Below are 17,311 nucleotides of genomic sequence, written 5' to 3' on the forward strand. Positions count from 1 at the left end.
TGGATTGCCCTCTTTGTCTTTTATTGATTACACTGAACAGTCTCACAATGTCTCCAATAAATTGTCCTCTTTGTCTGTCGTTGTTAAGACTCAATAGTCTCACAATGGCTCCAATGGATTGGCCTCTTTGTCTGTCGTTGGTAAGACTCAATAGTCTCACAATGGCTCCAATGGATTGGCCTCTTTGTCTGTCGTTGGTAAGACTCAATAGTCTCACAATGCCTCTAATGAATTGTCCTCTTTGTCTGTCGTTGTTAAGACTCAATAGTCTCACAATGGCTCCAATGGATTGGCCTCTTTGTCTGTCGTTGGTAAGACTCAATAGTCTCACAATGGCTCCAATGGATTGGCCTCTTTGTCTGTCGTTGGTAAGACTCAATAGTCTCACAATGCCTCTAATGAATTGTCCTCTTTGTCTGTTATTGATAAGACTCAATAGTCTCACAAGGTCTCCAATGGATTGTCCTCTTTGTCTGTCAATGATAAGACTCAATAGTCTCACAATGCCTCTAATGAATTGTCCTCTTTGTCTGTCGTTGTTAAGACTCAATAGTCTCACAATGTCTACAATGGATTGTCCTCTTTGTCTGTCATTAATAAGACTCAATAGTCTCACAATTCTGTTGATTACACTCATTGTCTCACAATGTCTCTAATGGATTGTTCTCCTTGTCTTCTGTTGATAAGACTCAATAGTCTCCCAATGTCTCCAATGAATTGTCCTCTATGTCTTCTGTTTATTAGACCTGATTGTCACACTGGTGCCAATGAATTATCCTCTTAGTCTGTAGTGGATAAGACTCAATAGTCTCACAAGGTCTCCAATGGATTGTCCTCTTTGTCAGTCGTTGATAAGACTCAATAGTCTCATTGTCTCCAATGGATCGTCGTCTTTGTCTGTCGTTGATAAGACTCGATAGTCTCACAATGTCTCCAGTGGATTGTCCACTTTGTCTGTCGTTGATAAGACTCGATAGTCTCACAATGTCTCCAATGGGTTGTCCTCTTTGTCTGTCATTGATAAGCCTCAATAGTCTCATTGTCTCCAATGGATCGTCGTCTTTGTCTGTCGTTGATAAGACTCATTAGTCTCACAATGTCTCCAATGGGTTGTCCTCTTTGTCTGTCATTGATAAGACTCAATAGTTTCATTGTCTCCAATGGATTGTCGTCTTTGTCTGTCGTTGATAAGACTCAATAGTCTCACAATTCTGTTGATTACACTCATTGTCTCACAATGTCTCTAATGGATTGTTCTCCTTGTCTTCTGTTGATAAGACTCAATAGTCTCATTGTCTCCAATGGATTGTCGTCTTTGTCTGTCGTTGATAAGACTCGATAGTCTCACAATGTCTCCAATGAATTGTCCTCTTCGTCTGTTATTGATAAGACTCAATAGTCTCACAAGGTCTCCAATGGATTGTCCTCTTTGTCAGTCGTTGATAAGACTCAATAGTCTCCCAATGTCTCCAATGAATTGTCCTCTATGTCTTCTGTTTATTAGACCTGATTGTCACAATGGTGCCAATGAATTATCCTCGTAGTCTGTTGTTGATAAGACTCAATAGTCTCACAAGGTCTCCAATGGATTGTCCTCTTTGTCTTCTGTTGATTACACTCAATAGTCTCACAATGTCTCCAATAGATTGTCCTCTTTGTCTTCTGTTGATTACACTCATTGTCTCACAATGTCTCTAATGGATTGTTCTCCTTGTCTTCTGTTGATAAGACTCAATAGTCTCACAATGTCTCCAAAGAATTGTCCTCTTTGTCTGTCGTTGATAAGACTCAATAGTCTCACAATGTCTCTAATGAATTGTCCTCTTTGTCTGTCATTGATAAGACTCAATAGTCTCACAATGTCTCCAATAGATTGTCCTCTTTGTCTGTTGTTGATAAGACTCAATAGTCTCACAATGTCTCCAATGGATTGTCCTCTTTGTCTGTCAATGATAAGACTCAATAGTCTCACAATGTCTCCAATAGATTGTCCTCTTTGTCTGTCATTGATAAGACTCAATAGTCTCACAATGTCTCCAATGGATTGTTATCATTGTCGTTAATAAGACTCAATAGTCTCACAATGTCTCCAATGGATTGTCCTATTTGTCTGTCATTGATAAGACTCAATAGTCTCACAATGTCTCCAATGGATTGTCCTCTTTGTCTTCTGTGTTTATTAGACCTGATTGTCACAATGTTGCCAATGAATTATCCTCTTAGTCTGTCGTTGATAAGACTCAATAGTCTCACAACGTCTCCAATGGATTGTCCTCTTTGTCTGTCGTTGGTAAGACTCAATTGTCTCACAATGTCTCCAATGGATTGTCCTCTTTGTCTGTCGTTGATAAGACTCGATAGTCTCACAATGTCTCCAATGGATTGTCCACTTTGTCTGTCGTTGATAAGACTCATTAGTCTCACAATGTCTCCAATGGATTGTCCTCTGTGTCTGTCGTTTATAAGACTCAATAGTCTCACAATGTCTCCAATGTATTGTCCTCTTTGTCTGTCGTTGATAAGACTCAATAGGCTCACAATGTCTCCAATGGATTGTCCTCTTTGTCTGTCGTTGATAAGACTCAGTAGTCTCACAATGTCTCCAATGGATTGTCCTCTGTGTCTGTCGTTTATAAGACTCAATAGTCTCACAATGTCTCCAATGGATTGTTATCTTTGTCGTTAATAAGACTCAATAGTCTCACAATGTCTCAAATGGGTTGTCCTATTTGTCTGTCATTGATAAGACTCAATAGTCTCACAATGTCTCCAATGGATTGACCTCTTTGTCTGTCGTTGATAAGACTCAATAGTCTAACAATGTCTCCAATGGATTGTCCTCTTTGTCTTTTGTTGATTACACTCAATAGTCTCACAATGTCTCCAATGAATTGTCCTCTTTGTCTTCTGTGTTTATTAGACCAGATTGTCACAATGTTGCCAATGAATTATCCTCTTAGTCTGTCGTTGATAAGACTCAATAGTCTCACAACGTCTCCAATGGATTGTCCTCTTTGTCTGTCGTTGGTAAGACTCAATAGTCTCACAATGTCTCCAATGGGTTGTCCTCTTTGTCTGTCGTTGGTAAGACTCAATTGTCTCACAATGTCTCCAATGGATTGTCCTCTGTGTCTGTCGTTGATAAGACTCAATAGTCTCACAATGACTCCAATGGATTGTCCTCTTTGTCTGTCTTTGATAAGACTCAATAGTCTCACAATGTCTCCAATGGGTTGTCCTCTTTGTCTGTCGTTGGTAAGACTCAATAGTCTCACAATGTCTCCAATGGGTTGTCCTCTTTGTCTGTCGTTGGTAAGACTCAATTGTCTCACAATGTCTCCAATGGATTGTCCTCTGTGTCTGTCGTTGATAAGACTCAATAGTCTCACAACGTCTCCAATGGATTGTCCTCTTTGTCTGTCGTTGATAAGACTCAGTAGTCTCACAATGTCTCCAATGGATTGTCCTCTGTGTCTGTCGTTTATAAGACTCAATAGTCTCACAATGTCTCCAATGTATTGTCCTCTTTGTCTGTCGTTGATAAGACTCAATAGGCTCACAATGTCTCCAATGGATTGTCCTCTTTGTCTTTCGTTGATAAGACTCAATAGTCTCATAATGTCTCCAATGGATTGTCCTCTTTGTCTGTCATTGATAAGACTCAATAGTCTCACAATGTCTCCAATGTATTGACCTCTTTTTCTGTCGTTGATAAGACTCAATAGTCTCACAATGACTCCAATGGATTGTCCTCTTTGTCTGTCGTTGATAAGACTCGATAGTCTCACAATGTCTCCAATGGATTGTCCACTTTGTCTGTCGTTGATAAGACTCATTAGTCTCACAATGTCTCCAATGGATTGTCCTCTTTGTCTTCTGTTGACCAACGGGTTGGTCGGTTGTTAAAGTGGAGAAAAATCACAAGGAGTCGAGACACATCAATGTTATTGCTGCCAAGTTTATTGTATGTTTGGTCTCGCTTAACTTACTATTTTAAGAGTTTGCTTTAGTGTAATGTGTTTGAACTAAAATATTTTAAGCTTGGAACTGTGTTGACATGATAAAGCATAACACTTTACTTTTGTATGGGAAGTCATATGAATGCTGTTGTCTAACATATTGTCATAGCATGTTGTTAGAACCATAATGTAATTAAAAAATAAATACTGCTTTCTGACACATATAATAGCATAAATATTGTTAGCATAAACAAAGTCATTAAACACTGTTTACTGAAAGGAAAAAAGTTATTAAATTATCTCTTAAACGAAATGTCATTTACTGTTATTTTAAATATACAGATCTCGAGAACTTAAAAGCTTATTTCTGAAACATTAAAGCCAATCAAAGTGGATACCTGTAGCCTGGTGTATTGCTAAGTAAGATTAGTATTCTAGGTTGTATTTTTAAATGATGACATATTTAAAGTTTTTTTGCAAGAGTTACATAACTGATATGGTGTGATGTTATTTGCTGTCGATTGAAAAAACCCAGAAACTAATATAAAATTATGGTTTATAAACCTGAACCAATAACATATAATTTTGAATTCTTGAAAGTCACTTTCTACAAAGTAATACATACAAGGTCAAACAAGCACCAAGGTCATACATAGAACTGGGTCATACATACAAGGTCAAACATACAACGGGTCAAGTAAGTACCAGGGTCATACATACAAGGTCAAACATACAACAGGTCAAGTAAGTACCAGGGTCATGCATACAACTGGGTCATACATACAAGGTCAACATGCAATAAGGTCAAGCAAATACCAGGGTCATACATACAAGGTCAACATACAATAAGGTCAAGCAAATACCAGGGTCATACATACAACCGGGTCATACATACATTAAGGTCATGAATGCAACAAGATTTCCAATGATGCAGCCAATACATTGATGGTTCATGTGACATATTAGCCAGGTAAAAATGTGGAGAGAAAATATGCATTTAATTATTTGGGAAAACAGCTGTAGTTTGATGAACAATTGTCACTTTATATATGGGAAATAATGGTACATGTGGTTTACAAACATTAAAACCAAAGATCGTTATTTCAATTCAGGAAATGTATGATCAGGTTGGCACCATTGGGAATGTACTTGCTGGAGCAGCCCTTATAATCTTATTAGCTCAATTATACTTAAACGTTGATAAGAATGATCGAGTGATGAAAAAGGTAAAAGTATGACCAGGTATGTACAAAACCTTCTTTTCAAAGTATTAAAGATGTTTTGCTTTGTCTTTGCAGACCTGGTCCAATATGGCCTGTCCGACAGTCAGCAATGCAAGCAGGATGCTCAGCGCGACTGGAACAGCTTGGCCAGCCTAAAACCCTCAACAATCAATACTATTTCGACAGGACTGCCTACATGATGGTCACACGTGGTGCTCAGAGCGCAGAGCCGTCAACACGTCTCCAACAACTGTCACAACCGTTGCCACGGAAACAAGTCCAGGAGTACAAGGAATCAGAATGGGGACAAACATTTCCGGTTTCAGATAACACCAAAAAGGCCACAGCATCAGCTCGTGTGGAGCAACTTGCAGAGGCCAAAGGGTATAACAAATTTTTCCGTGATGAGAAACCAATTCAGTGGAATGTTCCTGTTGGTGCGTTGAAGGCAACAGCCAATCTTCGGCTACAACAAATGTCCCGACCTCGTAGTAGGACGATGATTAAGGACGATTTTGACCCATATAAAGTGAGCTTAGCTGCACGAAGAGTTCATGCTACTCCAAGGGTAGAGGAACTATGCGTACCAGTACCCAGGAAAGTTAGGTCAAAGAAGGTTTAATGCACTCAAAATCAATAGGTTTTTTCATATATTTATAAAAGTTGAATCCGTGGTAACTAGCTAGGTATATCAATTTAAAAAGAATCTGAAAATATTTCGCTTTCTATTTTTATTTTTAAATGTTCATTAAGTTCAACAGAAAAGTTTTAATCTTAAAGTACTAAAAGTTGTTGATTTTAGATATTTTAGAAAATATTTTTTCCAAAGTTTATCTGCTGATCTACCGACAATATCACTTTCAGTTAAATTGGTTTTACAACTATAAAAACTGACCTTGTGGGATAATGTTAGGGTACCATGAATAATATATGGTTGGTTAATGAAGGGTATGTGATTTACCTTGCTTTATAATGATTTCTTCTGGCTAGAGGTAAATATTGAAAGAAAATACGGAGAATGAGTCAAGAGATCATCTTATATCCGTATTTGTTCGGACTAGGCACCCTGGTCTTACAACAAGTAAAGTAGAGTACTCGGATGAGATGTCAGCGTCATATCGATGACATAAACATGTATTAAGTAATTTCAGTTAAACTTTTCCTTAATTATAATGTTTCAGTTTATTTTGTGACAAAGGTGACAAATAAAATCTGATTCTGTTAAGAAATATCATCACTTTTATGATTTTTACATAATTATTAGTGAGATAAAGGTCATCCATTTCCATTGTACATGATATTTTGTACTGTACAAAAACTGTTCCAAGGGGAGAGAACTCTAGTATTCCATGTGTTTTGTATTTTTGTTTTATTGAGTTTATTTGTTGGAGAGAAATTTTCATAAATTGTACTAATTCAGAATTGTTCTTGGTATAATTCTTTAAATTAAAAATAACTTACACATTAAAAAATAAAAAATAAGGTTCTACTTATATTAAAATTTGTGTTTTCAGTTGCTAGATTTTCAAAAGTTTATTTTACCAACAATATCTTCCACCTAGATGGTTTTCTTGTTAAGATTAGGACCTGCTAGCTAACCATGAATTTTATAATTGTTAAGCTATTTATCCATGGTAGACTATACTAAGAATAGATAACTCTTCAAATATTATGTTCACCAAACAGTATTTTCGAATAAGCCCAAAGGATAATACAAATGGTATATACATGTATATCCTGTCATTATTGAATGTTTTATATATATATGTTATCAATGTGCACTGGGTTTGTGGTGGTTGTTTTACTCTACATATATGAAAAATTATTAATTGCACGTGCAATAGCCCCTGTATATATATCATAATTAAATTGTGTTGAATATTTAGTCGGTTAATTTATATTTATATTATACTTTCGTTGTTATAACTCGGAAGTATAGCTCTATACCACTTCAGTATTATGGTTGCAGAGTTTGTTTTATTTTATTGTGTGTGGTTTTAAAATCCATTGTTAATAATGAACAATTTATACCAAGTTACTATGTAACGTACATGAGATGTTCATTGGTATTTTCTTTAGTGGTTTGAATCTGTTTAGATGAATCATGGAACAAACCTTCATGGATACCCAATATAATTTAAATTTGATGTATTTATTTTCTTATTGTTCCATACCAACTCTGAAAACCACAAATGTTTGTACACGGGGAACATTTCACGTGATACAATATTAAATGTAAGGAGTCGAGTGGTGTCATTACCATCAAGAGTCGGTTACTCTTGGCGTTAGATTTATAAGAATTAAATGTAAATTGTGAAGATGTAGTTGAATAAAGTTACAGAAACCTGAATTGTGAAGATGTATTTAAATGAAGTTTCAGAAATTTAAATTGTGAAGATGTACTTGAAAAAAGTTACGGAAATCTAAATTGCAAAGACGTATTTAAGTAAATGTCACCCTGGTGAAATACTAGCCGCCTCCTACCGACTCGGCTAGGGAGAAGTTCTTTTTAGCTCCTTCCGTAGATCGTAAGACTAGTAAGCCAGAGGTCCCGGGTTCAACTCCTGGTAGAGGCATTGAAAAAATGATGACCTAGCTATCTTATATAAAGTTTCAGATATTTTTCTCTAACTTTCAGCAGGTGTTTTGAGGATGGTCTCCTGTTAGGCTATGTTGTTCAGTATATTTGGTGAGTGTTTTAAATGAATTTATGTAATTCAACAGGAGACTGAAGCTGTAGTATCTCTATGAAACTGTAATGAGGTAGAGGTTGTTGGATTATTTACGTATGGACTATCTCAATTATTGTATTGTCCATGTACGAATTATCACAATTCTCAGATTATCAATGAGTAGGTAAACAGTCACATACATTATAGACAGAGGCAATAGAGTATTACTGGGGTAATATCAGTATTATTTGTTGAATCTTATAACAGATGTATTTTTTCTTAATAACAGTATTCTATCAAGTATTATGAAATATATTTCTCATGTTAAGACTTGCTTTGTGGAATGCTAATCTAGAAAATCCTTTTATTTTTTTCTTGAACTTTTGATCTGCAATATTAAAAAGTTATTCTTCTGTGCAGTTTCATAAGTTTAACTTATAGAATATTGTAGAATATTCTTGTAACTAATTATATTGCCATTCTTAATTTTCTAAGGTATGCTGTCAAACTTTCTATTTCATGGAATAAATTCTTCATTTTCAAAGAAGATGTCATATTCTCCTATTAACATTAACACTTGGTACTGTATTTCTGACTTCAATTTAATACATTCAAGTTTTGTCTTGAAGAAATGTTTTTTATTATCAAAGCTTGCCTCTTGTCATAATCCTTCACTCACATTCACCACCAAAATTTGATTATGAACTATTCCAACCTTCATATTGGAAGAGTTCAAATGTATCTTCAGGGGTGAATGAGTTTAACTAGAAGATGATAGGATGATTTTTAAGTTTATTTACTTGTAATTATATGTTTAAATTATTATTTTTGCTAATTTTATATATTTCATGCTGTTTTACTTTCTATATGTTTTGTTATTTATGTCTTTAAAAAACAACAACAAAAAAACTGTTTTATTGCTAGTTTGCAGTTTGCATAACAGATTCATGCTCCTTTTTAAAAAAAATTCAAGTGATATAGTATTTAAATGATCATTTGACTTCCATTTCAATCACTTCAAACATTTTATGTTCCAATGTTTTTATCATGAAAGAAACAGTCAAAATATTGTCTTTTGTATTGACATAAAGGGTTGCTGATATTGACCAGTTATTCATTTAGCTAGGTTCATGATCAAAAGAATAGGGGAGAAATTAAAAATTTTGATAGAATTATTGCTATCATGATGATAAAGCTATATACTATTACTGCTAAATGTTGTTTGAAATACATGTACCAGCTAATGTCCCTAGAAACGATTTACACAGTACATGATGTATTATAGACAGTTTTCTTCCCTCCATATTTCAATGTTTAACTTCCCCTAGCTTCCATTTTCTTTTCTTGTAAGAGTGTTGTTTTAATTATATATATTCAGACTGTGATATTTATAAAATTACTCACAAATGAGTTATCTCCCCTAGTTGCTCAAGTTTTTCCATCATGTATATGTTTGTATTATATAGTTGTTTTCATTTTCATGTAAAGCCTTTTAAAGATACAGATTTTGAACTGGCCATGTGGTCTGAGGAGAAAAAGAACAATAAATGATGGTGTTATTATACCCGTGATCTTGTTTTCATCCTTATTCAATGCTGTTCAAAGCCTCCGATCTGGAATATGACAAATTCAATCAAAAGAAAAAAGTTCTTGGTAGAAACTAACCAATCAGCATGCAGAATGCTAATGAAATATGTGTGGATAATTTGCTCAATGTCAGGTTATATGCTTAAGTTGCATAAAAAAAAGGGGATCCCTGTACATGTCCCACTGTTCTGCAGTTTTTCCTATATATACAGTGACCTCCCCTTAACTTCTGTTTGGATATAACTGTAGCACAGTTGGAACACGTGCTTCCGTTGACAAGGGATCTAATCAGTTAAGGTGATATTTATCACCTTGGACGTCCAGGGTTTGAATCTCGTACTAGCCACACTCGACAGAACACTGTTAATTATATTTTGTTTCAGTCCCACAAGGAATGTTTTTCTTTCCATAACTGATTTATCAAAACTATAGTTATGCCTGAATTTACGCGATGGTACGTTAAGCAAGTTATATTGCAGAAACCAGTGGATTGACCGACAGATGCTGTAGGTCAAGGTCATTTACCTTATTATTAAAAAATAAATATACAGCCCCATTACAGCAAGCTACAGAACTACAAATGTAACAGTACGTCTCCAGGCTACACTGTTGTACAGTAAAGATTGCAAGTAGCTAGGTCAATGTGATCTATTTGTAAATCACAAAACCCTTCATCACATCTTGAGGCCTTATGGTAACGTGGTGAATGTTTTGAGGAAATGTTGAACACAATGGACACTACACTATGATGAGCAATAGAATTTCACAATAAACAACAAACAACAAATATCATGATGTTATTCATGATTTTAATTCATCAGATGAAAATATTATAACATAAATATGAAATCACAATGTTTTGTATTAAACTATATCACAATCTATAGACCATGAATCCTCCCCCTATATATACCTAGCAAGTACAGCTTTCTCAGTTCTAATATTGGAGCTAGGCACCTTCATATCATCATCATAAAATAATAAAATATGAATATAATATTCCTCTCAATCAAATCTGAAGTTGTCAAGCGATTTGGTTCTGGCCCATATACAGGAACCAGACATTTTATATCAAACAGTTGAAGGACTAATATAAACGAAACGCACAATGTCGGAACTTAGTGCTCTAAACGTACCTTACAACAGATACCCTGCACCTATCCCTCTCTCCATCCCACCCCACCCTACCCAACACCTCTCTCCACCACACCCCACATCTAGCCCTTTCTCCATCCCAACCTAACCCTACCCCTATTCCTCTCTCTTCCCAACCCCTAACCCCCTCTTTTCGCTGGGTACTGGTACCTCACTTTTCCCCCCCCCCGACTAGGGATAGCTCCAGTTATTCCCCTTGTTTCAACTACAGTTTTCTCCCTTCCATTAACTAAAACTTCATTTTTGCACATACCTGGCAAGTTTAAAGCAAAGAGAGATCCTTTAACATGAACATATACAACAATGACTTGTACTGTTAGCCCTAATTAAGGATTAATCACGTCCAAAATAATTTGAACTAACAAACATAAACAACAACACATAAAAACAAGTTAAAGCTCTTAAATTAATTCTTGAAACGAATGTATGAAAATAAAATGTTTTCTTTTTTCAATATGTTTAAACCTCTTCATCAAAATTGAAAATGCATAAAAAATGGGGGTGGAGTAAGAAGTATTTCAAATTGTAATCACAACTATGATCATTTTGTAACCATGAGGATTGAAATTTAACTAATGATATAATTGATAAGTTATTAATTTTGTGACAAATGTGAAGTCTGCTCACAAATTAAACACTCATTTTGGAAACTGATTTAAACAGTACCAGCATATAGTAAAAAAGTTTTATGAGTGAAGTATGTGTGCTACATGATTATAAGGACTTGGTTTCTTATAAGCTTCACAACACATTAATATACATTTTACATGTACATTATAAACACAACAATAAATATGTTGATATTTTATGAACTTTCATTGAGGTGAATATGTTGTTATATGGACCTGAGAAAGTGATATTGACCAAGAAGTTACAGAGGTTAATATCACTTTGTAATGTCCATATTCACTGAAATAAAGGTACCTTATTGTTAGATATGAAATATCATTTCAAAATTTGGCAGAGAGCAGGGTACAATGTTACAATTGAAGTGAGGTCATAAAACACAGTCAATATCACAAATCACCACTCTCCACAGAAATCACCAACATCCACAGGATTGTAATTCAACTCAAGTGGATGTAGGAAAAAAAGTGTCATCTAACCTATAAAAATACCTCCATGTATGATACACAACTTCATGTGACGTATACATGGTATATGAATATATATACCTGCATGTATAATACACGTATAACTTCATGTGACGTATACATGGTATATAAATATATATACCTCCATGTTTGATACACAACTTTACGTGACGTATACATGGTATATAAATATATATACCTCCATGTATGATACACAACTTTACGTGACGTATACATGGTATATAAATATATATCCATGTATGATACACAACTCTACCCGACGTATACATGGTATATATATACCTACATTTACATGTATGATACACAACTTTACGTGACGTATACATGGTATATATATACCTACATTTACATGTATGATGCACAATAATACTAAATGTATGATCCATGGCACTTTCTATGTGTAGGAAATTTCAGACTTTCTCTGTTGTCACTCGACCATGTGAGGATTGCTATCGGAGTAAATTACTCCGGCTTCTAGTCACTGATTATAACCCAAATGATGAAAGCTCCTGACCTTTGACATACATGTTTGTGAATGAGTCTAAATTTCGACTGAATTCCGATTCTCATGGATCCGGAGGGGTCAAACAAAATAATGATATTAGATCAAATGTATCACAAAATAAATATCTTTACTCTGAAAACATTCTTAACAAATTATTCTTAATATTCCCTCATTTCATGTTTCCATGGCATTTTCTGTGATTCAAAAGGTATAAGTTTTAACACAGATTCACAAATATGTTACATTTAACCATAGATACATAAATACATGTCACTATTCTGGCTAACAGTCGAAAAATATCGCCCTCAAAATAAAATGGATTATGAAAACTGTCAATGCTCTAAAAGTAAAGAAGTTTTTATTATGGGTCTGAATTTATACATTGTGGCTCGTCACACTATATGTAAGTACTGCACCGTTTGACCACAAGATGTAAATTTTGAATTTGTGTGAGACTGGACTTGAATGAGGGAGTTTCGAGGGAGATTGGTGAATTTTTGTCAAAATTAGGGAGTCTCCCTCTTAATGAGGGAGAGTTGATAGCTATGACATCTTCCCAAATCATTGCCCCAATTTTCAAATGGATAACTCATAATTACAACGGTGACCGCTACTTGAGAGCTCTCGTGATTTATCCATCGATTACATACCTTAGTTGAATCTCGTAAAACTTTGAGTAAACAACAACAGGAAAATGGTTTGCCGACCGACTATTAAAAAACCTGAGGTTTTGAGGACTTTCCGTAAATTCATGCCCCACATCCTGAAACTTTAACAGAGGTGAAAATCTGTGAGATTTTGCCTCACGCCGTGAAACTTTAACAGAGGTGAAAATCTGTGATATTTTGCCTCACGCCGTGAAACTTTAACAGAGGTGAAAATCTGTGAGATTTTGCCTCACGCCGTGAAACTTTAACAGAGGTGAAAATCTGTGAGATTTTGCCTCACGCCGTGAAACTTTAACAGAGGTGAAAATCTGTGAGATTTTGCCTCACGCCGTGAAACTTTAACAGAGGTGAAAATCTGTGATATTTTGCCTCACGCCGTGAGATCTGGCACGTATGACTACCTTACACACACACACAGGTGTAAGAGAAAACATGTAAAGGTACAATAAGTATAATCATATAAGTTAAGTTATACATCTGTTAGAATCAATCTAAACTTCTACCTTACAACTGAGATCAAGATATTCTGCCCTGGTATGATACAGTATATGTAATCTTATATTTGATCTCTGTTAGTCAAGGGTTGCACTTCATTCTTTCCAGTTTAATTCTTACCTATATTGTCATTTAATTCAGATGCCTGTTACATTCAAAATCTTGAGATCAATGCAAAATAAAAAAAAAATCTCTCCATAAGAATTGTGACTTGTTGGACTAGACATAACACAAATATAATATTTAATAAAGCAGATGATTATTAAATCTAAAACATTTAAAAAGAAAAATTAATTAAAAAGTTTTACTCCTATAAAAAAGGTTACTTGACAAGTAAAATACAATATTTTTGTTAGTTTCACTACATTTTGTAATTTCTCATCAACCAATACCAATATGTATAATTTGTGCAGTTGGACATTCCAGTTTACAAAACAGGTTCTTTGCATTACAATGCAATAGGAATTTCAACTATCTAATGTGGGACCAAACATTGGGGATACATGTAGCATGAAAGGTCATCTTAAAAAAATACTATTTCAGGGTTGAATGAGCTTATGCACATGGAAAGGATATTTGGGCTTATTATTGTTTTTTTTTAATTCCTAAAAAATTGTTCCTTAAAAGTTTGCAGATTTATGAATGTTGACTACAGAGGTTTTATTGACCAATTATCACATATCCCACTACCCGTACCATATTGGTGCGATTTGACTTATTAGGTCATAAAAAAGATATGTTTACAAAACAGTTTATAAGATGGATTTTTTTCAATCTTAATAACATCTCAAAATGTATACACACATTTTTAAGTAACCCTTTCACCCCTATGTAACTTTAGTAGACAATGCCATGCACCATGAAGAAGCGTCAACAGAAGCAATACTATGCTTACCAAGACGTCGACCACCATCAACCATTGATATGGATGAATCCATTATGGTCTGCAGTGGAGAAAGGATTATTGAGAGAAAACCTTTTCCCAAGCAAAAACCATGAACAATGCCTACACTGATTTTCTTCCAGAGTTTTTAAGATGCTGAACTTTTCCCATTTTACATTATTTCAGTATTTTCCACAAGTCACAGCAAGAAAACACAAACAAATTTCATACAAATGCATTGTTTGCTCAGATTATATAAAACAATTTTGCTGCCTAAAAGATATTGAAAGTTGAATATACATTTAGTTAAACACAATTTTGAAACAAAATTTCCAAATGCCACACAGGTGCAAAAAGGCACATAATAACAGATTTATATGTGTTTGGGGGTGAAAATATGAATGAAGACCTATGAAAGTAATTTATAAATTAGCAAGCACCATGTTTATAAAAACAGTGAAACCCCTCCAATCCAATACTCTCTGGAACATTAATTACTAATTGGTCAGATTAGAAAAGATTTTTGGAATACACAGGTCTAATACAATTTTGTTCAATTGTTTTATATTATGCCAGAAACTTAAGTGTCACTTTAGACAGTTTGTCAGAAAACTGAGGGATCAGATTAGACATTGGTCACTAAAGTAAAAGCAATGTTTCTGGTATTACTGAAGGAAAATAGCTATTTTATTATAAAATTATTAAATGGCTCTGAAAACAACTAAAAATGGTTGTGCTGTTTGGCTTTGAACATTTGGTCTGGCAATGTCCACATAAATTTACAAAATCTACACATTTTCATTTCTCCTACAAAAATAGATTAGACTTATTCTACAGGAATTTGTCTTTTTTATGTATAATATTACATACTACTGATGTGAAACTTTGTTTTGAAACTTTGTATCAAAATTTCCTCTCCATTCCAGTTTTCATCTGACACAAGGGTGATTTTAACACGACATTCCTCATACAAGTATATCACAGCTATCACTGTCTCTGTCCTGGCTTCCTCGACTCTCACACCACACAAATCTTTATGTGATCAAGCATGGTCCAATTATAAAAAGTATTTTTTGTTTATTTCTATTTAGAAAATTGTTTTCTACCTTATAAATCTTACATTATAAATCAGTCATATTAATTCCATTCGAGTAAAATTTCATCAAGAGATGCATTCCAAATTTAATGAAAAAAGTATAACTTGAAATTTTCTGCATTCAATAGCATTTAAGATACCAGGACAAAATCTGTATGAAAAAAATGAGAATATAGACATTAAATAAATACATACCCCTCTTTAGATATTCATAGAAATTTTGCAGAGTCTAAGGCTTTTAACAGAAGATAAAGTGTTAACGGTGAAACTTGTACAGTTCCAGTATATGTAATTTATCTTTTTACCAAAAGAAATAAGTCCCAAAATGTCAATATTTTGCTCTCAATTTGTAAGGTGTAAATAACAAAGTAAATATTAATAATAATAATAATTTGAAGTTCTTATATACCTCTTTATCACAACCTAGTTTGTAGGTCGTCTCAAAGCGGTTCACAAATTATTATCCGTGGTTATAGGGCCTTTGCAACCAGCCAATATCTTTCTCAACTCCCTGGGGAGTATACAGCCGGTGCTGCCATTTCAGCACTCACAGCTAGCATTCAAGAATTCTAGCACTGCCCAACCACATACACATTTGCAGCCGAGTAACTGGAACAACCCAGTGCCGTGGCGTGACTCAAACTCTCAACTCTTCGGTCACGAACCCTGGGCGTCCAACACCTAAACTAAACTGCCTCCAAAAAAGTTTGATCAGACAATTTCTGACAAGAATTCTCTAATAGATTCTTTTGTTGAATGCAAAACCTCTGACAACACCTAAGTTTTACTTCTGTTATAACGAAAAGGATACCTACACTAAGAGGAAATGAAATTTGTAGTTAACTAATTAAAGTCTCAACTATTCAGCAGAAAATGAGAGTACTCTGGAATGAATAAAAATATCATTAAGCTATAGTAAAACCTGTCTAATATGAAACACTGTGGAAAAAATATATTTTTTTTTGTAGTTTTCATTAGATATGGGATATCATCATCGATATGTTTGACTAAAATGAATGCCACATAATCAGGGAACAGATTATATATGTTCAAATACTCATGGGTCAAATTAGACAATGTATCATAATAATCAGGGGTCAGATTAGACATGTCAGAATATTCAGGGGTGTGATAAGACAAGTCAGAATACTCAGGGGTCAGATTGGACATGTCATGTCAGAATATTCAGGGGTGTGATAAGACAAGTCAGAATACTCAGGGGTCAGATTAGACATGTCATGTCAGAATACTCAGGGGTCAGATTAGACATGTCAGAATACTCAGGGGTCAGATTAGACATGTCAAAATAATCAGGGGTCAGATTAGACATGTCAGGATACTCAGGGGTCAGATAAGACAGTAGGACAGAATACTCAGAGTCAGATTATCTTTACATGGCAGCAGTATAAGACTTAGCACCTTTCTATGGTAAGCACTGTTTTCACAACCCTCAACCTTACAGAACATCACTTATATACTTATGTGTTACCTTGGTAACACAACAGAAGCTTTTTCAATGGTAAACACTGATTATTCTGACTCTGCTGATAATTGTGGATAACATCACTTGATTGAACACTAGTGTTCCTACTTTATAATTCAAAACAATGTCACAGTGTATGACAGTACATTGATATCGTTTTAAAGATGATCTGTATTTTTAGTTCAGACAAACCCCCAAACTAAGGTGTAATACATCCTATTTTGGCTATCACATAAAATAGTAAATCTACACACATCTGGCAACACTGCAATCCAGAATTTTTAGAATTAAGCATCAGGGTGACATACAGCATGTAAATATTCCGTGTTACATAGAAATACACTGCAGAGGTCAATGTAGCCAATGGGCCTCGGTCCCCATCCTCGATATCCCAGGGGTTACGCTCACTGCACCCCTGGAACATGCCAGAGCAGAATTGAAGGCACAAAGGAAGCTGTTTGATTGGTCTC

The 17,311-nt window shown here is 34.7% G+C and overlaps 1 protein-coding gene across 2 annotated transcripts in view; it reads left to right on the forward strand.

The window, feature by feature from the left end:
• Positions 1 to 9,232, forward strand: part of LOC110462000 (testicular haploid expressed gene protein-like) — a 30,301-nt gene extending 21,069 nt beyond the window's left edge. For both annotated transcript variants that reach the window (XM_021515760.1, XM_021515761.1), the window contains one exon: positions 5,258 to 9,232. In XM_021515760.1, coding sequence (XP_021371435.1) covers positions 5,258 to 5,804 — 547 coding nt within the window. In that variant the 3' untranslated portion in view covers positions 5,805 to 9,232. The remainder of the gene's footprint in view (positions 1 to 5,257) is intronic.
• The last annotated feature ends 8,079 nt before the right edge of the window (positions 9,233 to 17,311 follow it).

The sequence above is a fragment of the Mizuhopecten yessoensis genome, unplaced genomic scaffold (assembly GCF_002113885.1).
Source record: "Mizuhopecten yessoensis strain PY_sf001 unplaced genomic scaffold, ASM211388v2 scaffold10717, whole genome shotgun sequence".
In the NCBI taxonomy this organism is placed as follows: domain Eukaryota; kingdom Metazoa; phylum Mollusca; class Bivalvia; order Pectinida; family Pectinidae; genus Mizuhopecten; species Mizuhopecten yessoensis.